Genomic DNA, 25,524 nt, shown 5'->3' with positions numbered 1-25,524 from the left:
CACTTGGCGGCACACCCCTGTAATCGGCTCGGACAGCCCACCAAAAGCATCTGCCGTATGTCACAACTCAGTCATCTCCGCCCTATCCTTCTCCGGCGTATATAGCGCCCCATGTGCGCCCCTCCTCATGTTGGACGAGGCCTTTTCAATTCCGACTCCCCCTAATGGCGCAGATGGCTAGGATACGGGCGGGCCCGGCCGCGCTGCGACGCGCTGCTGGCTGTGGCAATTATCTACGACAACCGTCAATAAGCGCCTTGCGGACAAGAGGCATTGCGACAAACGCCACGACCCAGGAGCCCAGTGTCGACTTTCCCGCGGGGGTGCCACCGGTTGCGGTACCGTCACGTTCGAGTGCAGACGCGCGGAGGAAAGCGATCAAGAATGCGAAACCCTTCTCCGACTTCTTGACGGACACGTTCAACAGGCAGCACGACTATCTCCGGATCAGCATAACAGAGCGATGCAATCTGCGGTGTTTGTACTGCATGCCAGAGGGTGCGCTTGACACGTCCACACAGCGAAGAATGCTACTGACAGACAGCAGAGGGCATACCGCTATCTCCGTCGGCCAACATGCTTACCACACCCGAGATCTTCTACCTCTCCTCGCTGTTCGTATCCCAGGGCGTCACCAAGATCCGCCTCACTGGCGGCGAGCCCACGGTCCGTCGCGACATCGTCCCGCTTATGCAGCAGATTGGCAGTCTGCGCCCCAAAGGCCTACGCGAACTCGCCCTCACGACCAACGGCATATCACTGCATCGAAAGCTGGACGCAATGGTGGAAGCTGGTCTGACTGGCGTCAACCTCAGCCTGGATACACTAGACCCGTTCCAGTTCCAGATCATGACCCGGCGCAAAGGCTTCGATGCCGTCATGAGGTCCATTGATCGCATACTGGAGATGAACAAGCTTGGCGCAAATGTAAAGCTCAAGGTCAACTGCGTAGTCATGCGGGGGCTGAACGAGCGCGAAATTATCCCCTTTGTCGAGATGGGCCGCGAAAAGGACATTGAAGTACGCTTCATCGAGTACATGCCTTTTGGTGGAAACAAGTGGAGCGAGAACAAAATGATCAGCTTCCAGGAAATGCTGGATATCATCAGGACAAAATATCCGGAACTCAGGCCGGTGCCAGGGCACAAAAACGACACCAGCAAGACGTACGAGGTGCCAGGCTTTGTCGGCAAAGTCGGCTTCATCACTAGCATGACGAACGATTTCTGTGGGACATGTAATCGGCTGCGGATCACAAGCGACGGTAACCTCAAAGTCTGCTTACACGGCAACGCCGAAGTGTCTTTGCGCGACGTTCTGCGACAGGGCAACAATGGCGAGCCCATTGACCAGGAAGCATTCGAGCGCATCAGGCAGATCGAGATGGACCGGCACGAAGGCCGCTTGAGCGATGAGACACTTCTTGGCTGGGGTCAACGCGAGCGAGAGCTCCTTGACGTCGTTGGTGCGGCCGTCAAACGTAAAGCGGAAAAGCACGCCGACTTGGATGATCTCGCCAACATGGAGAATCGGCCCATGATCTTAATTGGTGGGTAAATCTGGACTCTTTCTGTTCTCCTTCATGATAGTTCTGGTTGGATGCCTTATGATACCACGGCAGTCACTGCATAGCCGGCGTTTTGAGCGTTCTCCTTGATTGTGAGTCTACACTATCGCTTAGAGATGGACATGTGGCTACATAAACCAATCATATACCCGATTCTACCACTGCATACGGCGCTTGATTTGTGACCTGTCTTGCTGACCTTGTTCAGATGGAAAGCCTTTATCGAGCCTGGACTCACAACGGCCTGCACTGCGGAGAATGCCTCTTAACAACCCCCATTCCTTGCTGGCACGACATCGCGTACCCAACTCGCCACTGTCCTTTCTAAGTATCATGTCTCAGCCGACTACGGCCACCGTTCGGGCCTTCTCTACCTCGCCTGTGTCTGCTGCGGAGGGACTATCTCAACTGGAACCACTGCAGACGACTGAGAATATTGCAACAACTGCCGAGGCTAACAAGATAGCGACAAAAAAGGATTCCAATTCCAACGACACGAAAGAGTTCCTACTTGAAGTCAAGCTATCACAAGGAAGCGACAAAGCACTTCAAATGCTAGAAGCAAATATTCTATCTCTACAAGCTCGCATAGCCCAAATCGTCTACGAAAAGGGCAAGGTTACGACGGCACAGCCCCTAGAGCACATTTCAGATACTGGTGATGTTGCCATCACGAATTTGCATGTGAAACGAGACAAACAGAATGAGCGAGCGGCAGCGAAAACGACCAAGTATTTGAAACTTCTTGAGAGTATCTTGGAAAGGTATCGAAATCAAGTCGCTGCTATCAAAGAACTATCGAAGAGACGAGCTATGCTGAGGAAACAGAAAGAAGAGGCTTTGCAAAAGAAAAGAGCGTTGCTGAAACAGTTGGAAGAACAAAAAGAAGCTAAACGGAAGGCCCAGATGGTAGTAAGAGTAACGGAAGAGAAGAGAAAGAGGGAAAACTATAATTTTGAAAGAGGGAAGGAAAGCTACAAGCTTGATGATATATTGGATGAGGCTTTGGAAAAAGTCAAAAAAGCAAAGAAGGAACCTTCACATCCTCCGAAGCTTGTAAAAGATGCAAGGGATAGGGATGTCATGCGCCGGGACCGAGTCATACGGCCAGCTGGTTCAGGTGCTCATTCGGTCTTGGGGCGGAACAGGGCAGGTCCAAGTTCTGAGGAAGATGCGCTTGCGGATCCAATTCTGGATGAGGAACAAGTGACAATGGCTCCTGGTGAGAGCAACGAGACCCTGGGCGTAGCTAGAGAGGAAATCGTTGAGACGGTGGTCAGCAGGGCGGTGCCCAATGAGGCAGTGGTTGACGCCTTCAGTAAACTCCCTGAGAGAGATGCATTTGGGTTACTACCATCATCGCCCTCATCCTCGCCCGCATCCCTACCGAGCGAGCGTCTTCGTACCGTTGTTCCGCCGTCTGGCTTTATCCCTATCGACGAGGATCTCATCGTCTCCTTCGACGCTCCCGTCCCTCAGCTTCAGAAGGATGTTTTGGCCCTACGAGACCGACTCAAATCCTCCTATCCACGCATAGACGTGCTACCGTACGATGTCTGGACCTCCAAGAATAAACGCACGCTACAAACATGGCTCAAGATCTTGGTTACTAAATGGAACGCGAGGTTCGAGCATGTTGATTCTACGCGCCAGATGGCAAAAGAGACGGTTGACGAAAGAGTGAGGGCCGTGTTGGATCAGATGGTGAGGAATCACGATCTTAGTAACGATGCGGCGGAGCGGATGGCGATGAGGTGGCATGATGTGTTTGACGGGAGATTTTCTTTGGACAGTGATGCGGAAGGCAGGCTGGATTGGCAGGAGATGGAAGCGGAGGGTCTGGGATTTCTGATTGATGACCCTGGAGATGAGCTGCAGCAGCAACAGCAACCGGATGTGGAAGCAGTGTCGCAGACGCAGCATGGTGTACATGAGGCGATGAGAGGAGACTTCAGTGCCTCGACGACGTCTAGTCTGGTGGGTCGCAGGATGTACTCGACCTCCTCACGTCGCACAATCTCGTCTGCTTCCGAAACCGAATCCAAGACGGGCTCAATCGACAAGGCAGACGAGACAGACAAACTAGACCAACGGCAGCCGCAGGCCTCACAACCCCAACCTGCAAATCCCCAACCACACCTCCCCCACCTGACCCCCTCCGGGTCCGCACACATGGTCAGCGTCTCGAACAAGCAACACACAACACGCACCGCCATCGCCGTCGGAACCGTCTACTTTACCAACCCCACTCCCCTCCAACTAATACGCTCGAACAGCTTGAAAAAGGGCGATGTCCTGGGTACATCACGCATAGCAGGCATCATGGCAGCAAAGAAATGTCCCGAGATAATCCCTCTATGCCACCCCATCGCCTTGACGCACGTCGGCGTTGAACTCCGTGCTTTTGGATCCAATGCTGGTGACTCCTCTCCAGACCTTTTACCATCAACACCCACATCACAGTATATCACGGACCCCGGCTACGGCGGCATTCAGATAGAAGCAAAGGTCCAGTGTACGGGTCCTACGGGCGTAGAGATGGAGGCTTTGACCGCGGTCATGGGCGCAGCGCTTAGCGTGGTGGATATGTGTAAGGCGGTGGATAAGTTTCAGAGGGTGCAGGATGTTAGGGTTGTGTTGAAGGAAGGGGGGAAGAGCGGGGTGTGGCGGGAGGAGGGGTGGGAGAGTTGGCAGGATTGAATGTGTATGGATTGGCGTGTAGGATATTTGTTAGAGTATCGTGGTAAAGTAAGCTAGGTGGCTTGCGTGAATACAGAATTCTCTAGTCAGCGTCATCTTGGTTGTCCTGAGCAACCTGTTCGAGGTGTCTGTATGGGAGCGCAAAGCTAGTACGACTCGTCACCGAGCGTCTTTCGATGCCGCCCTTCGTGTCAAGCTGTAAATGTGGGACCTTATCTCAACCGTTCGTGCTCACTTACCATGGTCCTGTCGCATTGTGGAGCGATTCTTGGGCGGAGACAATCCACTCAGCGGGGTCCCAATATTCCGAGCTACCCGCAGAAGCGTTGCGTTCAAAAATAGTACGGGTCAGTCGCCATGTGTGAACCGACAAGATTGTCTGGAGTGCGTCATACATCTGAAGATCAAAACTCACTATGACGACACAGCGGCAGAATCGCAATTACGTTCCAGTCACTATGTGTTCTCGCAACTATGTAGTGATCTCCTGGCCCTGCTGCTATCCAGAAACGCGTAAAAGTGCCTACAGGACCCTGACGTCTTTGCATCACTGATCACCGCGGCTAAACGCGAGAGGAGAGATTGAGCGGGAGCCTGGCTGGTCGACCCGATATAACTACAAACATGGAGCCAGCTACAAGAATCGCGATATGTTTGGGTTTTGAGCGTAGATGCAATTCTGATCAATCTCTTAATGCAGATCATCTTTGGAACAGAACCTTGAAATGTAGTCATGTGAACACCTACAGCTAGCAGGTCCTAAGACCAATTCAATTTGCGTCAAACATGTTGCATTTTCATATCCTGACAGTGACTAGATGTTCCGCTCCCGTGTACCCTTGAGCTCTCGTTGGTTCTGATACTACATCGAAGCCATACATCTCCCATCTAAGAAGCTCTTGGCCATACTACTTGCTACTCCCCTCCTCATATACCAGGATAAGGCTTCACACCTCCAAACATCCTAATGCAGCCACCCAAGTCCATCTTCTGTCCATCCAGATCAAACTGCTCCTTGACAATATTCTCCAGAAAGCATGTGACTGCACGCGCCCCCTCAATGGGAGCATTCCCACTCAATCCACGGCCCTTGATGCCCGTCTTCCCACCTTCCTTCTTGGCCAGCTCAACGACGAGAGGAAGATCCGATGCATCGAAAATCGCCGAGTCGTCGAAGTCAAACTCTGTCGCTGGGCCCGTGAGGTGCGACCATGTCGTTGGCCAGTGGATATCGTGCTCGCGGCGGAAGTCGGCGCGGCCAAAGAAGAAGAGGGGAGCGTTTTGCACATCTGAGGATAAGAGAGGTGGTGTACCAGAGAGATTGATGCTAAACTTTGCGCCGGAGGAAGAGTTGAGACCGAGGGTATTGGCGACTGTGCCGCCGAGGCCGTGGCCGATGATACCGTAGGTCGCCGTATTTACTGATGAGAAACGTTCAACCGGGAACTGCGTGTTCTTGAGCTGGGAGAGCGTAAAGTCGATGTCGGCTACGCGCGTGTCGACCGCTTTCTGGACTGTGGCGTTCCAGGCTGTAATGGGCGAGTAGTTGGAGAGGAGGACTGTGCCACTGTTATAGACAGTCTTGTATTCGTCGTTATCAGACCGGAAGAACTGGACGATGGACGTGTCGCCAGGGTGATCGATGACCACGACTACAACACCGTTTGCACTGATGAAATGTGCCATGGTAGAGTAGAGCAATCCACTCGTGTCGACATGTGGTTCGAGGATTACGACGGGGAATTTACTGCCGTTGGTGTCGGCAGAACTGCCACAGCAGGTAGTATAGGCCATTTGTTCGAATACGCCTGCATGACGGTTTCCGCCTTCGATGAACTGCTCGTTCGCGATCGCGGCGGTCTGAGGGAACATGTACTCGTTTTGACACTCTTTCGAGCATGACGCCTTGGGAATGGGCACATACACGCTGATCATGAGCTGGCGGTCCTTTTCCGGCTTGTATGGGTCCTTGCGGGAGGTGTCTGTCAAAGGATAGTGAATGACAGCGACCTTGTACTTGTGGTTATCATCGGCGCTGGGGAGACTGACAGCGTGGACCTTGCCGTGAAATGTAGCAAGTAAGATGATGACTGTGAGACTGATAATCGGAAGCATGATGATGGGCCGACGAAGTGAGCGAAGGAAATTGAGAAATCGAGTTGTGAAGTTGAGGCTCGGAGTTATAGGCTCAGACATAAGAGCGAGCAGCGTGCGATTACTGGTGAGCAGTAATGAAATAGTGGGAGAGAGGGATCTTGCGTTCCCGCGATGACGTGGAGGGAAAAGAAATAGGCAGAGGTAAGTGAGAGAGCGAGACCAGCTCTTTGCGACTGAACGTGGTGGAGGCGCCGAGTCAACCTTTCTTGACAGCGGAGAGTATTCTGGTTTGCGCCATTCGTGTCAGCGTGCCCACGTGCTGTGAATGTGATGGAATTGATGAGTGGTTGGTACGCGGTCGTACTGATGAAGGCGTCTTCCTCAGTATACCTTCCCGAATAGTACCTACACAGTAAGCATCCCAACTTCTAGAGCAAGTTCTAGTACACGGGTCACTCTACAAACGACATTTCGTGTAACGACAGGGACCAGCTGACCACGCAAGTAGATAGGACGTAAGAAACGTAACTTTTGATGCTAATCTAATACAGGATGCCGCAACGCCATCTATTGCCTTCACCTCCATCCCTCTTGTCTATGAGCAGAAAAGGAAGCTTGGTGATGTTCAGCCGTGTCGTCGTGATCGTGAAATGTGGGGTATAAACAAAGCTGAGTTGTCGCATGCGTGAAGCGAGTGTGAAAGTCGTCATGCGATCCAGGGTCTCAGAGTGACGACGGATCCTCGGCGATTCTGCGCATGGAAACTTGAAACACACGTGTAAGTAAAACGCCTAATGAAGGGGTCCGTGGAGAAGGAAAGAGTGCTTGCTAGGCCCATACACGCGGACTGCGTGAAAATGCTGAGCCAAACTGCACGGGCGGAGATGCGAGCAGGCTTAGGAAGAATCCAGGGAGGATAGGGACAACCTCTTTCGTCTCTCGATAGGCAGTCGCTTCCACATGCCGACGTGTTCGATGCCTTCCTCGATCCAATGGGGCTCTGCTGGTATCTCGACGCGACCGTCGTCGCCCCTCAGCTCCTCGTGGAAACCGTGCTTCTCCCACATGCCCCGGAGGTTGGCCTGGGCGTGGATCATGACCAGGCCTTGCCAAGTGATCTCGCGCTCCTTGTGGTTGCCTAGGATCTGCGCCATCTCCAAAGCGGTGGGAGAGGGAGGGCGGTAGATGAGGTCGGGGTTCATCATGGCGTAGTCGAGGGCGGTGTTGACGAGCAGCTTCGCAAGGCCGAGACCCCGATAGGGCGCCCGGACTGCAAGCCTGCCAAGCTTGATGTAGGGCTCGGCTGGGTGCTTGCTCTCCTGCTCCTCGCCAGGCGGGTCTGCGTCGGGATGTTTGTCCGTCTTGTCCTGGTCGACGTACTTGTTGGGCGCGTGGGGCGGGGGAATGAGGCGGATGGTCGCGACGGGAACGCGGGCAGCCGTGGCAGAGGCGCGTCGCGCGTCGTCGGCGGGTGTGTTGCCAGAGTCGGCACGGCGCAGTGTCTTTGGCGGGTGGGCTGAGTGGGTGGCAACAGAGGCATAAGCGACCCAGTGCCAGCTGCGGGCATCGTCTTCGTCGAACTCGGCTTCCAGAGGGACGCCCTGCTCGCCGAAGACGTCTTCGCGGATGGCCATGGCATCGCAGAAGTTTTGCGGGACGTGGATCCTCTGTTTGTTGTGGGGCAGTGTGTTGTCATAGCCATCGAGGGCGCCTTTGAGCGGGCAGATGGTGTTGACAAATTCGGTGCCAGAGTTGGTCGCCAGCGTGGGCGCACTGTTTGGCGAGCCAAAGCCGCCTTTGAGCACGCTGGTCATGGCGATGGATGTGATGACGTCGCTGTCGTCGAGGTTTGTAGACGTTGCGGTATCCTCGGGTGGGGCCGGTGTCGTGGTGGAGGAGTCGTTGAGGCAGTCGGAAGAGAGTACTGCAATGGCGGGCTCGGTGGCAGTGGTCAAGGAATTGCGTGGCAGTCGTCGTCTTCAATTCGCGCAACCGCAGGCAAACCCTGCCTGAGCGAAAAGCGCCATGGGCGCTATAAGAGAGACACCGACGTCTCTACGAGTAGCATGCAACACGTTGTTTTGGGTCCCGTACTTCAGGCAGCATGCACTCAGGGTCTCAACACAGCCTCTATGCTCACAGCGGTAGCAAGGCTGGAGATCGCGCATTGAGGAACACCGCGAGCGAGTGAGATTCACAGGCCCTCCCACCGACGTTGCGACGGTGATGTCACAAGCTTGGACCCTTGTTCGGCCCGTATGCATCAACGCGGCACAGGGACCGACAGCGAATCAACTGGCCTTCACCATTCTGCCCTTCCACGGTACATATCGTCTGGTGCCTTGCTGGGTTCGTTTCGCATATCGAGATATTCGCCACGTCACACGGCTTCGGAATACATCTGGCTCCGCCTTCGCTGTACGACCCTCGCCATGGCCGTGTCTGGGCGTGATCCCTCGTGTCGAATGACTGCATGGCAGTGCTGATAAGCGAGGGCCGACAAAAGCCGCTATACAGTGCTCTACGGAGAAAACAAGGCCACATACCTTCAAAGGAAGTGCCAGAATGCACTAACTTGCGTGGAAGTAGGAACCAACCCCAGAGTTGTTTACGACTCAATCAAACGCTCAGTACAGGAGTGGTGACTAAGCTTGCGACCAGCACCTTTTGGGAATTTCTCCATGACGGCATGTTTACTTCGAGTCTGGAAGGCGTTTGACGAGGTATTTCTCCAAGACCAAGGTGAGCTCCGTAAGGGATGTTCTGGGTTCTGGAGAAGACTTGGGGAAGCCCTGAAGAAAGCCTTTCGTAGCAAAGCGTGCATTAATGGCGGAAGCTATCATCCGCTCTCAAAGCACTCAAGTTCCCGAAGCGCTTGGTGACCGTTAGGGAGTACATGACTTTCTTGACATTACCCTCCTTCTACAGCCTCGCCCTCTCCTCCATCCCCTCCTTGATCCCCCGACTAATCCAGTCGCTAATGGCCATGTTTGTAACCATAGGATTAACCCCACTAGCACTAGGGAACACACTTGCATCAGCCACATACAGGCCCTCGGTACCCCATACAGCGCCTCGCGGATCAACAACACCGTCCTTCTCCCTCGCACTCATCCGACAAGTACCCATCTGGTGGGCAGACACATACACACTCTCCGGTGACGGCAGGCCTATGTTCCTGAGATCCTGAATCCAGGTCTGGAACTCTGGGTCGTTGATACCATCGCCCGATGGCATCGAAAGATCCCGAACGAATGGTCGCATATTAGGGATAACGGTAAAGATTTCCTGCGCTCCTTCCACATACTGAATCTTCGCAAGCGCAACAACACCTTCGAGTACGTGTTGTTGATCAAACTTCGATGTCTGGTACGAAACCCTCACACGGCCGTCGACGGGATCTTGGTACACCCGCCCTGTATCGCGGTCCCTCGCAACGGAGATGTACCCAACCATGTGTTTCAGTTTCGCCGCGTCGATTTTATATTGCAGGGCGCTCTTCCAGTCCACCCACATAAGGGCGGCCGAAGGAACCATGCCAGTAGCTTCAAGCTTGACACCATGGCCTTTGCCGTCCATATTTTCAAACTCGCCCACTACTGCGGTGAGGATGCCGCCTTCCCAGGGTCTAATCTCTTCCTTGTGGTACGCACCGAGGAAGGTGACGGGATGAAGGTACAGGTTGCGGCCTATTTGCGGGTTCTTGAGTCCGGAGCGCACGAGGAGGAGTGGCGATTGCATGGCTCCTGCTGATACGACGACACGCTTTGCTTTGACAAGAACGCGGCGGGTTGTTAGGGGAGAGCCAGCAACGCCGCCGTGAGCGTCACGGGATGTCCATGTGCCGAGTACGCCGGTTGCTATCTTTCGGCCATTCTTGTTGGAGAAGACGACTCTCTCTGCGTGGAAGCCTTCGATGAACTTTGCTCCTGCGCGGGCGGCGTCGGGGAGGAAGGATACTACCGGGCCTTGCTTTTCGCAGGAGCCACAGCCAAAGTTGCAGTAGCCGCAGAAGTGCTGCTGTCCGCCAGTGTTTTGTGGCACGGGCTTAGCGGTCCAGCCGAGTTTCCTGGCACCTTCAAGTAGCATCTCGTTTGTGCGGTTCTGCTTGATGTTCTTGTCCGAGACGCCCATGCGATCACACACACGATCCAAAGACTCCTGGAACTCCGCAGATGTGAAAAATGGGAGACCTCGTCCTGCCCACTCGCGACGGACATAGCCCTGTGTTTGGAGAGAAGCAGACCAGTTGACGGTTCCTCCGCCGCCCCAGGCCTGCCCTGCAACAACGCTGACAGAACTATCGTCAGATGGCAAGAACGATCCGCTCATGAAGAGATGGTGCCAGCCATCCTTTTCAGACATGGGGAAATGATCGGGGGTCCAGTGATACGCCTTCTCCACGATCAACACACCGTGTCCTGCTTCTGCCAGATTCTTCGCGGTTACACCACCTCCACACCCGCTGCCCACAATCACCACGTCCGTCTCGATGACTTCAGGTTTGTCACCGGGCGGAATCTGAATGAACTCATAGTCGAAACCCTTTCCAGGCCTCATGCCCACAGGCACACGTGGGACGCCTACAACGCGTCTGAGCGCAGGCGACGTCTTTATCCAAGCCTGTTTAATGATGATCACCAGTGAGCGACGTAGCTGGCGAAGCGTTCCCAGCCGCGCGGTAGCCCAGCCCTGGATAATCGACTCCCTTACATGAACGGGCTGTTCGCTTATTGGCGTGAGATAACCCGTCAGAGCTAGCGACCCCGCTCTGGTATCGAGGACATTGAGAACCATACACAGCTCCTTCTTGTGCCTTCGCGACATGTACAAGGCGACGACGCGTTGCAACTCTGCTCGGAACGCTGGATCCCGACTCGCGTAGTCGTCCAGATAGTCCTTCACAGCTGTTACCGCATCAGTGCCATTCTCCGGCGTCAAGGCTGTTAGCTTGCTGATCGCAATCGAGTAGTCGGTGTCGGTCACAGCCAATTCAGTGCGCGTCCTCGCCGTGGGCATGGGCTTGATTGCTGGGATGACTGCATCCGTGATAGCAAGAAGCGTCTTCCATTGTTGAGGCGTGAGCGGATCCTCACATGGCAGCGGTGGGAGCGGAGTAGCTTTCGGCGAAACGGGCTCAGTTGGGAGTGTTGAAGACATTTTGCCACGTAGATTTAGAGGTTGTTCCAGGGATAGCCTTGAAGTCGCGCGCGTGGACCCTCAAGGGTCTTTTTGGGTGGAGAAAATCGGGCATGCTAAAGTAGTGCAAGCGCAGGTGTCGTCTTTGTTTTGTATCCACACACACACACACACACACACACTCGTCGAGCGCGAAAGCAGTGCTTCCCCGCGTCACAAGCCACTCCATTGTTGACGGCTGCTAGGGGGCGACAATTGGCGTGGCAAGTCGAGCCTCGGTCCAAAACACAAACTTCATGAAAGCGTCTCGGCAGCGGAACGCCACCTGAGCACGGTAGGCATCGTCCGTGAACTTCGGAAGCCGGAAGAGCGTATCACCGGAGCCGTGAGGATGTCTGTCTTTGACGATTGATAGTGCTGTGGATGCTGTGGATTGATATTGCAATGTCTTGCATTGATCTGCGCGGTAAAATCCACGGGCAGATCACAGCAGTGGCAGTCGCCTTAGCTCTGGGTGTGGCCATTGCGCCGCCCTGAGAGTTGAGCACCGTGGATCTCCCATCGGCACACTCGAATAGCATAATCCGAGGTTCTGGCGGTATCGTGAGGTTGTGGGCCGCTGGCCGACGGCGCAATCTTAGTGAAGCGAGCGATGCGACCCGTGGGTGATGAGCTTGACGCCACGATGTTTGAGGCTCGGCGAGACTGCCCGGCGTCTAAGCTGGAATCTGCATCTGGTACGCATGCACAGACGAAGCATCATGCGATTTGTCCACGGGAGCAACAAATGAGGTTGCATTCAATTATCATGGAGTACGCACGTTCCCAGCTTCGGGAGTTGTCCACGTTTCTGATACATCAGTGGACATTTCGGTAACGGATCTTTTCAAAGCCCGATCGTAGTCGTGGTCGATCTTTACTACAAGCCGCGGTTTTCTGAACGTCAAGGAGACGTACTCTGCATCTGCAAGCTCTTAAGCCAGCATGCAACACAAACAAATTTCTGTTATATTGTGTTCTGGAATTCCATCATGTTGGCTATTCTTGTGAGCCAGACGGGCGTTGTTGGAAACGCTACCTATGAATCGATACCTATTCATCCATCTACACGAATCACCAGTCCCCGCTGTGTTCCAGACTCCATGCTTCCGAATAACGATCTACAGTGTATGTACCTGGCAATAAGCAGCTAAGCCGTGATTGTATTCTCAAGCCAGCCTCGCCTGTAAGCCTGAAGCTGCTCTACGAGATCCAGTGTACTAGATTGACGTACCTATTTATGTCAACGTCGTCTGTACTAGGCAAGTCCATGGGATCGACTTGGTTTACGTCAAGTTCGAACTCAACGCTAAGTCGCTGCTAATGATGTAGTGGTAGATAGTGCTCGGACGATTTTACCTATTACTTGTCAAGATCTTTACCTTCCATGTCGAGCCGACACACACGGAGATTGTATCTATCATCTTCAAGATCGTCCCAGGCTGATAAGAATCTTAGATGGTTGACGTGATGATGATCCACTGTGACTTCACAGCGTGACGCAGGTGCTGCTCAGTATCTTCTGTATTGCAGCCCGCCATGATGTTGTAGGATACGCCAGGAATTGTTGCAAACACGGAGTGGGAGGAAGTATTCGATAGTTGGATACACATTGTGAATGGAACCTTCCTCTTCTTCGCGAGGAGGCGTGCATCCGACCTCGGGAATGTCTTACCGCTGCTGTAAGCCTTTGGAACTTCACCCGTTAATAATTATCAGAACAGAGTTACAGTCTTCGAGCAACGAGTCGTCACGCGGACTTGTCGTCCTTGGAAAGCCGCTTAGGGCTGCAGAAACGGCGTAAAAGGCATGCAGAAACTGCACAAGGTCGTCACTGAGGAGCGGTGAAGGTGCAGAGACCGTAGAAAGACCGGCAAATCGATAGAATCGTGGAAACCAAAGAGTTTGCATCGTCGACGCGGCGGGCATACGTCAAAGTTTGGCGGCGAAAGTTGCGGAGTGGGTGGGTTCTGGTCTGATGGCAGGGCTTCGCGTGACGCTATGGACGACCGGGGATGGCTGCACGCCATACTGCGCGCCTCCAGGACCGCTCCATGGCCAACGCTCACAACGCGACACTACCCTACCCATAAGCGGGTACGATATCATTAAGAGTCCCACCTTTTTCCACGATCGTGAAGTCTGGCCGAAGAGCCTCAAGGTGGGATTGAGGTGGAGCATGCTATATTGGCTGAATGAGCGCGCGCGTCGTTGCTACATGAGCTTCGAGTAGGATCCAAGTGGATGAGGTGCATTGAATACCTAGGTAGTGTGGCAATGTGCCCCGCCAGTTGTTGCAGGCTGGCCGCACTTGGGCGGGATTGGAGCGCCTCTCGCGGCTTACTTGCCTGTCGGTTTGGTTTGGGAGTGAGGTATGCCATCATGTCTATCATGTCTATCAACGGCGGCCGTTGTCTGTTGAGGGACATGCAATCGAGATACGACGCTGGGACGACATCATCTCCCCAGTGCAGAGTTCACGCTTGACGCAGCAGTTCCGTCCTCGGAGAAAGTCGAGGGGTTGCTTTTCATCTGGCCGTGCTGTCATTGGCCAGAGATAAGAGACGCCCAAACGGGAAGAAAGTGGAGCCCAACGGCTGGCCGCCTCGAAACGGCTAAACAGACAACAGCAAAGGAAGGGGAGTTCGTTTTGGGGAGCGGGAAATGGAGGCGTTCGCGTAGATTGTAGGATGTAGGATGTAGGATGTAGAAGGGTAGTTTGTGCTTCTGGAGACATGTTTTTCTGGGGGGTGGTGCAGAGTAAGCCAGGTCGAGTGGGCAGAGAGCCGTCCCAAGGTGTTACTCGATGCAATGTTCAAATGGCCGGCCATAGCCCGATGGTACCCTGTCGTTCGTTCGGTTGCCAAGCTCGACAGGCATCATCCCCATCGGGCTATCGCCGCCCATCCGCCAGTTCGCTGTAGGTAATTATTAGCAGACGCGCTGGCTGGCTACAAGTTAATTCATCCTCCCAGTCCCCAGAGCCTCACCCCAGGTCTCCTCCGCACTCACGCGACACCGCTGTTTCTTATCTCGCCTCACACATTCCTCCCATATCACTACACATATCACCTTCCCCTTCACTCGACCATGTCCTGCTGAACCACGGTCGACTGTGTGGCCCCGGCGTTTGTTGTACCACTGCCCCGACTGTCGTCTTATCGTCTGCACGTCAGCTACCAATCGACGTCCACCCATAACACTGCATACCACTGTTTGCACCAATACCAACCCTCCACTTTCACCGCCTGCCGATACCGACCCAGGACGTGTTATACGCATCCCCATCGACTTCAAGTGCTCCGGCTACACCCCCCCTCCTAGTTGCGACCTCCAACATGGCCACGACATTCTCCTCAGCAACTGCGATTCCGCACAACACGCACGCACACGCACCCTACCAACACCACGCATACCGCAAGTCGACACACTCGCAGTACTCGCCCACAAACTCGGGCCTGAACACGCCCGCCAACGTCTCCCCGACCTCTCCGCGCACCACACATCTGCCCCTCGCCCGCCATCAGGGCATCTACCAGCCTCGGACTGCCATTGGCATACCCGCAGCGCTGCGCAAGACGGAGAAGCCCAGCAGCAGGTCGCCGCCCAAGGTCGACTCTGGCGTCAGCTCTCCCAGCCAGGCATGGACTGGCGGAGCCTATGGATGGGTCGCCAACGAGGGCAGCGCGACTCCCGGCTCGCAAATTGGCAATGAGGATATGCAGAGCCTCTACAACGCCGAACCACTGTCGCCCGTCGCTGGGCCAATCACACGCAACCACTGGCAGGTATGTATTGGCGCTTTTCCTACTTGTTCGCTATGCCGCGGCTAGCCCGCACGGCCTTCCCTGTCGCGTGCTCATCCTGGGCTCGAGGCTCAGATCTTACGTACATGGTCCGAGTGGACCCTCTGCTAGCGTGCCATGGTCTGGCCTCCCGCTGTCTGCAGAGCCGACATGCCGAGCGCTTCGTGTGCCACACCTCAACAAGACGCTGCTGCTGCCGACCACCTGCCGGGGGCAACTCTGGCCGTCTTGGTTGTCGTCTTGTGCATGTCGGCTTCGTTTTCGGAAAATTTCCATCGTCAACGCCGCCACCGCTTGCTTTGTTCAGACAGTCCAGCCCCCACGCTACTCTCTCTGTCCGATGCAGGGCTAGAGTTCGTGCTAGCGACACTTGTCCACTTTCTTCATCCCTGCCTAGTCTGGTCATGTGCTAACAGTCCCTAGGCCGACAGTTCCACTTCGGTGTGCTCCGCATCGTCCTGTCAGGAGCCCTTCGGCTTCTTCCAGCGCCGCCACCACTGCCGCAAGTGCGGCGGCATCTTCTGCTGGCAACACTCGCGCAACAACGTCCGTCTCGACGAGCTTGCGCGTTTCCATCCAGAGGGCCACTGGCACCGTGCCTGCGACCGTTGCCACAGCTCCTTCCGCGAGTGGGAGCACCTTCGGTCCAGCCGCACCAACAGCGAGAGCTCAGACAGCAGCAATGGGCCGAGTCCAGCGGCAAAAGCCATCGAGGCTCCTGCCATGGCGAAGCGCCCCGAGACTACGCGCGTGGGCAGCATAGCCCAGAGCTTCCAGGGCACGTGGAACTGGAGTACCTTCTAAACAACACCGGCGTCTTCCCCATCGCCTTCATATCTTCATGACTCCTGGACGGATGGATGGTCTTCTGATCCCGGCGTACCTTCTTTTGATGATATCCGGAGACTGGCCAGCATTGCCCTTGTGCACTGGTCCACTCCACCTTTTTCCTTGGCTTCTTCCACGAAGCATTATCCAGCATAAACCAAACTGCATAACATCGGCGTTGTCGTGCTTTTCAACCATGGGACTTTTACATCGACGGGTGGTGTTTGTCCTTCTCTTGCGGTTTAGCGTTTTCTTCTCCTCCTATAACATAGAGAACAGTCTTCTCTTTTTCTCCTCCCTCTGCGGAGACGTTATAACGGCCTATGAGATGTCCGACTAATGTTAGTCGATGAGGATGCGAGACGGATGGAGGCTTTTTGACTGGGAACAACTGGCGTTTTCTGCTGTGGGCGGTCATGTAGCTGTATGTTGCCATGAATGTATACTGGTATGTTCTGATTGTGTGTCATCGACAAGCTTTTGGGAGACGCGGAGTTTCGATATATGGAGTGTGCTTGACTCAGGTGTCGTGATGTGGTACCCTGATGGCGTGATGGCGGGAAGGTATGGTCCAAGCCGATGAACAGTGTTTGCGGTAAGGACATAGCGCTTGTGGTAATGCGCCTCGGTACCATGATATTGGGAAGCAATGCCTGCTGCGATCAAGGATGCAGAGTTTGGACAGTTTTGTAGATATCGTCGGTGAACCGGAGCATGTTTGGGATGGGCGCAGACGAGGGTGTCCAGGAGGTATTGACGAGCAAGCTGACTCTGTGGTTCACACTGAGGAGAAAAAAGTCCAGAGGTAGATGAATCGGGTCAAAAGAAGAGATATCGAGCTCACCATCATACAAGACGAGTTTTGTTGTACCACGACCGAGTTTCAACAGACGCTTGATGGTGTGAAGCGGAGATGGCCCACACTCCGATTGGTCAGTATTCCATGCCGAGTGGAGTATGGGATGGCGTTTTTTCGCAGAACAAGCACACCACGAATCAACGCTACCTTTACGTATCTGGTAACTGCGCACGGCTCGTACCTGACTTTACCTCGTTTGCGATTTCACTACGCAAGAGATTCGGCGTCATACGTCCTTTTCTCCTCTACGCGTTTGGGGGCGCCATTGCCCCCAGGGTAGCCAGCCGATTGCCGAGACGGTATTTCGCGACCACGATGACCACGATGACCACGACCGAGACGAGGATACAGGCGAACGAGGAGATGGCAGGGGTTATACATGGTCAAGGCCACGGAGATGGGTCCGCTCAAGAGAACGGAAAAAGAAGAAAACTCCACGGACGCGCATTCTATGAGAGTATCGGCAGTCCGAAGCTGGTGCTCGCGCCGATGGTTGAACAGTCCGAGTTCGTACGTCTCTTCATCTCGATACGACTCGCCTGCGATTATGGCTAACGGAATGGCTTCTACAGGCATGGCGATTACTGTCGCGCTCCTTCCTCCCCGAGTCTCAGCAGAAAAACCTCCTAGCGTACACCCCAATGTTCCACTCCAAGATGTTCGGTGAGAAGAGCAACTACCGCGATGCTCACTTTCAACCTCTCAAATCGACTATCCCGTCACCCACCGACGACTATCACCTCTCACAATTACCCGACTCAGATAGACATCTCGATGGCAACCCGGCATTCGACAGACCCCTCACGGTGCAGTTCTGCTCAAACGACCCCGACGATTTTTTGCGAGCCGCGAAACACGTTGCGCCCTTTTGCGATGCCGTAGATCTGAATCTGGGATGTCCACAAGGCATTGCGAAGCGGGGCAAGTACGGCGCTTTTCTACAAGAGGACTGGGACCTGATATCGAGGATGATACGCAAGCTCCACGAAGAGTTGGATGTTCCAGTCACTGCAAAGATGAGGGTGCTTGAGACACCGGAAAAGACCCTGGCCTACGCAAAAACACTGCTGGACGCTGGCGCAAGCATCATCACCGTACACGGCCGACGGAGAGAACAAAAGGGTCACAACACGGGACTGGCAGATTGGAAAATGATCCACTATCTACGGGAGAACCTCCCTAAGGAGACTGTCATATTCGCCAATGGAAACATCCTCCAGCATGAGGACATTGCGGCATGTCTGGAGGCGACAGGTGCAGATGGCGTCATGAGCGCAGAAGGAAACCTTTACGATCCGACCATATTTGCCGCACCACCACCACCTGGCCAGGAAGGACGAGAGTACTGGCGTGGGCGCGACGGAAAAGGTGGATATAGGATGGACGCTGTGATGAGACGATACATGGACATCATTCACAAATACGCTCTCGGCCAGGAACCGCCTCAACGGAAGCCCCTTTGGATGCCTGGAGACGCCGAAGAGCTGCCACAAGAAAACACCAACAACGCCGCGGAGAATGGCAAGAGAGCAGGAGACGAACAGGACGGCCCGCCACAGAAGAAGAGAAAACCAATGTCGAAATCGGAGAAGAAGAAAGAAGCTTCGAATCCCAACCTCACGGCCATGCAAGCGCATCTTTTCCATCTCCTCCGTCCTCTTGTTTCGCAGCATCACAATGTGCGCGACGCACTCGCCCGATCACGGACAGGCGACATTGATGCATTTGAAAACGTGCTAAGCCTGGTAGAGAAGGCCGTTAAAGAGGGTATCCAGAAGTACGAACAGGAGCATGCCAATGAGTCGACTTCCGCGACGCAACTTCCCGCCCCGATTGAGGAGATAGCAGGAGAAAACCTGGATCCTTACGAGTCTTCCCTCGCCACTGTAGCCCGCGTCAAAAGGCCCTATTGGGTCTGCCAACCGTATGTTCGACCACTGCCCAAGGAAGCGTTGGAGAAGGGCAGTATGACAGTTAGCAAGAAAGAAAAGAAGAGGCTAGAACAAGAGGCAGAGAAGTTGGCTAAGAAGGAAGAAGACGAGGCCAAAGCGGTGGGGCTCGAGCCTGGAGGTAGGGTGGAGGAGAGGGTAGTGGATAATGGGAATGGCAAGAGTGAGATTGTCGAAGAGCCTAGGGATGGACTGGTTGCAGGGTAAATGGGAGAAAGCCAGTAGGAGAAGAAATGTAGATACCCAACAACGAAATGTACAAACTATAACGATTCATTCGAGCGTGCGGCAACCCAGGATTTGTAAGTCATGATGCCGCGGTACAAGATGCCGATGCCGATCCGCTAAACCCTGCTTACCTGCACGTCAGCGACACAACCATATTTACAGATTGTCTTTATCGCTGCATCGGCCGCTGCTTGTTGACTCGTGCAGTAACATCTTTTTACTACAGTTTCCGACGAAACTCCTCACGTCGTATCTTCCGAGCCATCTGATTGGCGGACTCGGGTGCAAGATGAGTGCAATAGCTAGCTTCATACCTGTAACAGCAAAGGCGGCGAATGTATGCATGTACTGCCGGGTGAGGAAACAGAAATGTGATAGAGTGCTGCCGCAGTGCCAAAGATGTGCTGTGTGAGTTCTTTTCCACTATCGAATCAAGTACTCGCGGACTGATGGACTGCTAGGAAGGGGAGGGTGTGTGATTACACGCCGTACAAAGAACCGCCACGCCTTGGAGACGTGGAGGTAGAGCCACCAGTCATAAGTTTCAAAGAATGTGCTCATGTTGATCTCTCGTCGCGGGGTACAATGGAGTTGCTGCATGCGGTATCAGCAGTCGTTGACTCTGAGGAAGCTTCTGGGAGCCAGGCAAGGTTAGCCGATATAGTGTACAACATACTGGATCAAGCAAATGTGGACGTATCCCTCGCTTCGGAAGATTTCAGTCCGTCGATCCAACAATGGTGTCCTATTCTACCAGAAGACTTGCTGAGAGGCCATCGAAACGACGTTACTTATCAGCAACCACCACACAACGGGGCAGATCACCCGCTGCTACTGTTGTGTCTGTGGCTAGTGAACCGGCGGCCATGCGAGAATGCAGAGCACATAATACGCTGCCAACTCTACCACGCACTGAAACAATCGCTCGCCATCCTCCAAAGCAGCGCCGACGTTAACACCTGTGTCCTCCAAGCTTCTATGCTCCTCGCCGTCTACGAAACAAGTCAGGGCATGTCAATTCAAGCCTTCCAAACCATGTCAACAAGCGTAGCTATACACCAACTCCTAGAACATTCAGCCACAAAAAGCACAAACCTGACGTCAACACTGGAGTGGATAAAGCCTAGTCTGCTCATGCTAGACCGCGTCATATCTCTGACATCGCCTACACATCTTCCTCTGATCCTCTACTCTGCACACGCAATCACTCAATCTGTCTCAAACAATCTAGCTCCTGAGATACCACCACACCCACCACTCCACTTAGCATCAGCAATCTCTGCACGGAAACTACACATTCGATCCACCGTCTCTCTCGCTACAGGCCCAGCTTTGGAGTACATCTCCTCTCTCGCTACTAGCTCTTCATCATCATCATCATCACCACCTCCTTACGCCTACGACACAGCAACATCAACTCTGACATCTTGTATCCAAGCCCTTGTCTCCAAACCCGAACCGCACACGTGGCTGCACTGCGACGCTATTGCGCTAGCCTTTTGCACAAACATTCTACTCCAAGAAGCACAGATACGGCACCTGTCGTCTAGCTTACCAGTGCTAGCAGGACGTCCGCATGCAGAGTATGAGAAGGTACACTTGGCGCTCAAGTACGCGAGACGTATGGCTTGGGATATGGTGAAGGTGGCGATTGGGAAAATCAATGGGGAAGGGGGATGGGAAGGCGGGGAGAATGGGGGTGATGGGGTGGAAAGACTGCCTTTTGCAGGGCTGTGTTGCGTTGTTAGAGCGGGAGTGGCGGTTTGGAAGACGAGAGAATTCTATGCAGATGATGATTGTTTGGAGGAGAGGGAGATGGAGGGATTCAAGAGGGTGGTTGGATTGTTTGCTGGGAGATGGAGAGTTGGAGAAGTGTACACGCAGATACTGGAAGCATGAGTCAAGTCGCCTCCGACAAACATTTTTGAACTGTAGAGCAAAAGCCATACTGACTTGTTGCCGAGATAATTCTTTGCCTGATTTTCAAGGTAATTCTCGCCGCTGCATCGTGACCATCCTCAATACGACACCCAACTGCGGCCCGATTCTGTCTCACTGCATTGTACGAGTCACAATTAGCCTAAACGGTTGGCTTGCCAAGCTAGTCTTGTAAGAGAGTCTTTCTTCGCCTACCGGATGCTACGGTAGCAGCTGCATCGTGAGAAGTGGCCCGACTCTGAACGATTTATTGAAAACAAAACGCCTAGCAGGCTCGCACTATGCGCAGTCGCGAAACTCCGAGACAATGATTACCTAAGTAGTCTTGTCGACTTATTCCAAGGTCAGTCGGTCCTGATATACCACCAATGATGTGTACAATACACCGCCATGCAAGCCAACCTTTGGAACGCTAAATGCGGCTGAGAAATCTCCCAAGTCAATAAATCCAGTGTTGGACATTATTTACCCTTGTGCAGCTCTCTGATTAAACGAGAGTTGTGTTCCCAGTTGCTGACATTTTCCCATCTTATCAAAACATGGTACCCTGGGCAAGACCTCGAGATGCGGAACTGTAGGCACAAGCTTACAAAGCCTCAGACCCACGTCATGTGCTAACGGACACCAAACGTGCCTTTCACATAATGTCTATGAAAATGATGCTTATCAAGCGAACTGAGCTGTGCAATTGACAATGGTATCGATTTCTACGGCATATAAATGCAGCATGAAAGGACCACATTTGGTGTCCATAACAGCTTAACATCAATCCAAAATGTTTCACCTTGGCACCTTCTTCGCCCTTCTCATCATCTCAATCTTACGAGTTCCTCTTGCTGCTGCTGCAGCTCTCCCGACCAGTTCCGAGGCTTCCGCCCGACTATTATACCAATTCGACAATGGCACATGGATCGAAAATATCGTCGTCCGCTCAAACGGAAACCTTCTAGTCACACTAATCGACCGCCCCTCCCTATACGAAATCAATCCTTTCCACAGCAACACTGCAACCCTCATCACAAATCTCGAAGACGAAACGAACACGACCAGCCTGTTTGGAATCACAGAGATAAGCCCCGACGTCTTCGTATTCATCGCAGGCAACTACTCCATCGCACGGGGAGAATCAGATCCAGCGAGCTATTCGGTATGGCGAATTGACTTTAATCGTGGTGATTTGGCAAAATGCGAAAGAGTCTCCGAGATCGAGGCGCTCCCCGAAGCCAGTCTCCTGAACGGAATGACGACGCTAGATCGCAAGAGGGGCACTGTTCTGATTTCAGACTCCGTTCTTGGACTCGTTTGGCGATTGAATGTCTGGACGGGCAAGTACGATGCTGTACTCGAAGATGAGACGATGAAGCCGGCGGAGGGAGCATTTATTGTGCTGGGTATTAACGGGATCAAAATCTTCGATGGGTATCTTTACTACATCAACGCGTTGAAAGGATTGTTCTGTCGTGTCAAAATCGATACATCGACTGGTGAGGCGACCGGACCGTATGAAACCCTCCAAACCAATTTACCTGGAGATGATTTCGCCATGTCTGCGGACGGCGTCGCCTTTGTTACGGATAACGGCGGGAACACGTTGACACGAGTGGATGCAGATGGAAGTCGAAGCTTGATCGTTGGAGGACTGAATTCAACGGTGGTTGCTGGTGCGACTGCGGCTGCTTTTGGAAGAACATGGAGAGACCAAGGCGTGGTCTATGTTACAACATCGGGAGGTCAGGCTGTCCCAGTGAATGGCACTTACACCGAGGGTGGGAAGGTTGTTGCTGTTAATGTGTAAACTGTCGCTACTTTGGTACCTACACTCTCCCTTTACAGAAGTTGAAATCTCCTCTCTTACGTTCGACTTTGCAAGTTTATTACTGGTACTAGTGAACGACTGTAGTACTAACGCTTCGCTGCCCACAAGGATGGACTATCAAAACTACGGGTGTTTTGTGAGGAGCCTTCGACAAGAACCTAAAGTAGATCATAGATCAGCCAGATTCTGCAACTCAGAGATGGCAGATCTTTCCCCAATAAACAGAGGAAGCGGTTTGAGGTGCAGCGTAAAACAGTCGGCTTGATGGTTGATGAAATACTGGCACGATCCTTCCTTGTCAGGCGCGAATGAGACCGTAAATCTTCTGAAGATCATGGCAACAACCATACGTAGCTGCATCATAGCCAACGGCTTCCCCGCGCAGTTGTATCCCCCCAAACCGAATGGCACGAATGCGTCTCTACGAAGGATGAGGTCAGGTTGGGATGACCAGCGTTCAGGTATAAAATCGTCGGGCCGGACGAACGCGCGTGAATCTACAAGGGTCAGTGTAAAGTACGCCATGCGGGAGAACTAAATACCTCGATGCAGAGCGTACGTTGGTGTCGTTACGTTCATATGGCCTGGAATATATTGGCCTGCGATGATCGCACCCTCCGCAGGCGTCACACGCTGAAGGCCGGAGGGTACGGGCGGATGCCGCCTCAATGTTTCGTTAATGATGCCAGTCAGGTAAGATTTGCCTAACAAGTCACGATCATCGATGACTCCGTCCAAACTCCGCAAGCCTGATAACTCTTTGTAAAGTTGAGCTTGATATACGGGGTGCTGGCACAGCAGGTAGCAAACATTGGACACTGTAATGGCGTTCGTATCAGCACCAGCAACGATAGCCAACTTCGCTTCACTCAAAGCATTATTCTTGAAGCCATCAGATTGCGACAAGTATGTGTATATGTCCGGCTCATGACTATGCATCTGCGCGTGTGAGCAGATCAGGTACGAGCTGGATAGAGCCTGAATGGCTTACCTTGCTGCGCGCTTGCAAAGCTTCATCGTACCAGCCTTCCCAAGACTTCTGCCTTTTCAACAAGATACGTAGGTTCCTGGCGATATGAAGCAGAGGCATATTAAGCAGTGCAAAGCCAACCGCCTTCTGCTTTCTAAGAAAATCTGCCACGATCGGGCTTCGCTGATTCGTAGTTTGCGTATCAAATGATTGACCAAACGTTAGGTCCGATATGACATCGAAGAAGAGATCTAAGAAAGCACCACTAGCATTTATCGGTGTGCTGGAAGCCGCATGGTGGGAGAGTATATCGGCAGTAAGGCGATAGTGCCTCTTGAGTCGTGGCATATAGTCTTGCAATGCTGCGATTGTCAGCTAAGATTATAGGTATGATCCAAACTCACTGACCAGTATTATGAAAGGCCTTGTCCCAATACCGACGTTGCTGTTTGTGAAGATCTGGATCACGGATGAATTGCAAGGTATGGAATGGTTAGGTTTGATCGTAGAATTCGCCTTTCTTGATGTTGCTTCTGGGTCCGTGAACGTCTTTTACGGCATCGGGATGGCAGATCGAGATTTCTCGTGGTCCTGGAGGAAATTAGTGGCACCTTCATACTGCTGTGGTCTTAACTTACGTATCCGCACGAAGTCTCCGTATTGATCATGCAGACTGCGCAACTTGACATAAAATTTCAGGTCTGGTATGTTTTGCCTGATGATCCACAGACTAGTCACGCGAGCAGCTATTGGTCCGGGGAATAATTTGAGAGGATGCAGGAACAGTCGATAGATGATCATAGAACAGAGGAAGCCACCGAGAAAGCATGTGACGACAGCGCTGGCCGATACGACTGACAATCTCAATGAGACACCCTCACTGATGGCGATGATGACCACTGTAGCTACGAAGGCAGCATAGGCGAAGGCCAAGATGTTGGGTGCGCGTCGATCCCATTCGAGATGTCTGGAGAAGACTGTCGCGTGGAGCAGAATACCCGCAGCAAACTTGATGACGAGACGGATATCTAGCATCTTACATCGAAAGCAACGGATGGTTTTGCGAAGAGGCGTAATTGCTCGCTGTTCATCCCGGGTGCGTAGCAACAGCTAAATAAGCCTGCCATAACGGAGCGCTCGGTCCATGCGGTCGGCATTTTCGGTCATTCCTTCCCACAATGAATGAGCGGATGTACTGGGCTCATTCGATTCAAGAAAGTTCTGTCAAGGGAGGCTCGCGATGGGTATGATTTTGGAGATGTGTGGGTGTGGAAGTACGGCCTGCAAAGGGCGTCATCGGCGTAGAAGGCATCAAATCCTTGGACGCTCATTGACTACCGTGTCCGTGCGTTCGATGATTATGGTCGCTCGATGAACACCCCTACTATAATAATAACAACACTTTAACGCGTTATAACTCTACTAATATAGATCTAATTTAAGAAGTAATTATAGAAATTAAATTATATAACTTAGGAGAATATTTCTTATACTAATAAGTCGCTAAAAAGTATAATATTAACCGCGTTACGATTACTTAAAGATACTAGGGTAAAACTAAATACTATAGCTTACGTAAGCTATCCCT

General features: G+C 53.0%; 8 protein-coding genes across 8 annotated transcripts; 4 read left to right on the top strand and 4 right to left on the bottom strand.

Annotated features, from left to right (window-relative positions):
* Positions 1 to 164: 164 nt before the first annotated feature.
* On the top strand, positions 165 to 4,469 carry ACET3X_001452 (uncharacterized protein; the record flags this gene model as incomplete). The annotated part of the gene is made up of 4 exons (XM_069446745.1): positions 165 to 498; positions 548 to 1,549; positions 1,776 to 4,157; positions 4,354 to 4,469. The coding sequence occupies 4 exons, from the start codon at positions 165 to 167 to the stop codon at positions 4,467 to 4,469; spliced, it is 3,834 nt and encodes a 1,277-aa protein (XP_069311694.1).
* A 725-nt stretch (positions 4,470 to 5,194) lies between these two features.
* On the bottom strand, positions 5,195 to 6,382 carry ACET3X_001451 (uncharacterized protein; the record flags this gene model as incomplete). The annotated part of the gene is made up of 1 exon (XM_069446744.1): positions 5,195 to 6,382. The coding sequence occupies one exon, from the start codon at positions 6,380 to 6,382 to the stop codon at positions 5,195 to 5,197; it is 1,188 nt and encodes a 395-aa protein (XP_069311693.1).
* An 878-nt stretch (positions 6,383 to 7,260) lies between these two features.
* ACET3X_001450 (uncharacterized protein) lies at positions 7,261 to 8,178 on the bottom strand (the record flags this gene model as incomplete). The annotated part of the gene is made up of 1 exon (XM_069446742.1): positions 7,261 to 8,178. One exon carries the CDS (start codon positions 8,176 to 8,178, stop codon positions 7,261 to 7,263), a length of 918 nt encoding a protein of 305 aa, XP_069311692.1.
* Positions 8,179 to 9,286: 1,108 nt separating this feature from the next.
* On the bottom strand, positions 9,287 to 11,524 carry ACET3X_001449 (uncharacterized protein; the record flags this gene model as incomplete). Its single annotated transcript, XM_069446741.1, has 1 exon — positions 9,287 to 11,524. One exon carries the CDS (start codon positions 11,522 to 11,524, stop codon positions 9,287 to 9,289), a length of 2,238 nt encoding a protein of 745 aa, XP_069311691.1.
* Positions 11,525 to 14,880: 3,356 nt separating this feature from the next.
* On the top strand, positions 14,881 to 16,152 carry ACET3X_001448 (uncharacterized protein; the record flags this gene model as incomplete). Its single annotated transcript, XM_069446740.1, has 2 exons — positions 14,881 to 15,330; positions 15,772 to 16,152. The coding sequence occupies 2 exons, from the start codon at positions 14,881 to 14,883 to the stop codon at positions 16,150 to 16,152; spliced, it is 831 nt and encodes a 276-aa protein (XP_069311690.1).
* A 1,372-nt stretch (positions 16,153 to 17,524) lies between these two features.
* Positions 17,525 to 19,191, top strand: ACET3X_001447 (uncharacterized protein; the record flags this gene model as incomplete). The annotated part of the gene is made up of 2 exons (XM_069446739.1): positions 17,525 to 17,545; positions 17,608 to 19,191. 2 exons carry the CDS (start codon positions 17,525 to 17,527, stop codon positions 19,189 to 19,191), a joined length of 1,605 nt encoding a protein of 534 aa, XP_069311689.1.
* Positions 19,192 to 21,838: 2,647 nt separating this feature from the next.
* Positions 21,839 to 22,992, top strand: ACET3X_001446 (uncharacterized protein). The gene has a single exon (XM_069446738.1). It carries the CDS (start codon positions 21,926 to 21,928, stop codon positions 22,943 to 22,945), a length of 1,020 nt encoding a protein of 339 aa, XP_069311688.1. The 5' UTR covers positions 21,839 to 21,925; the 3' UTR covers positions 22,946 to 22,992.
* A 142-nt stretch (positions 22,993 to 23,134) lies between these two features.
* Positions 23,135 to 24,971, bottom strand: ACET3X_001445 (uncharacterized protein; the record flags this gene model as incomplete). Its single annotated transcript, XM_069446737.1, has 5 exons — positions 23,135 to 23,463; positions 23,509 to 23,905; positions 23,958 to 24,289; positions 24,453 to 24,527; positions 24,575 to 24,971. The coding sequence occupies 5 exons, from the start codon at positions 24,969 to 24,971 to the stop codon at positions 23,135 to 23,137; spliced, it is 1,530 nt and encodes a 509-aa protein (XP_069311687.1).
* Between the last annotated feature and the right edge of the window lie 553 nt (positions 24,972 to 25,524).

The sequence above is a fragment of the Alternaria dauci genome, chromosome 1, assembly GCF_042100115.1.
Source record: "Alternaria dauci strain A2016 chromosome 1, whole genome shotgun sequence".
NCBI lineage: Eukaryota > Fungi > Ascomycota > Dothideomycetes > Pleosporales > Pleosporaceae > Alternaria > Alternaria dauci.
The sequence above is the reverse complement of the archived record's forward strand: the minus strand, read 5'-3'. Positions and strand labels throughout refer to the sequence as shown.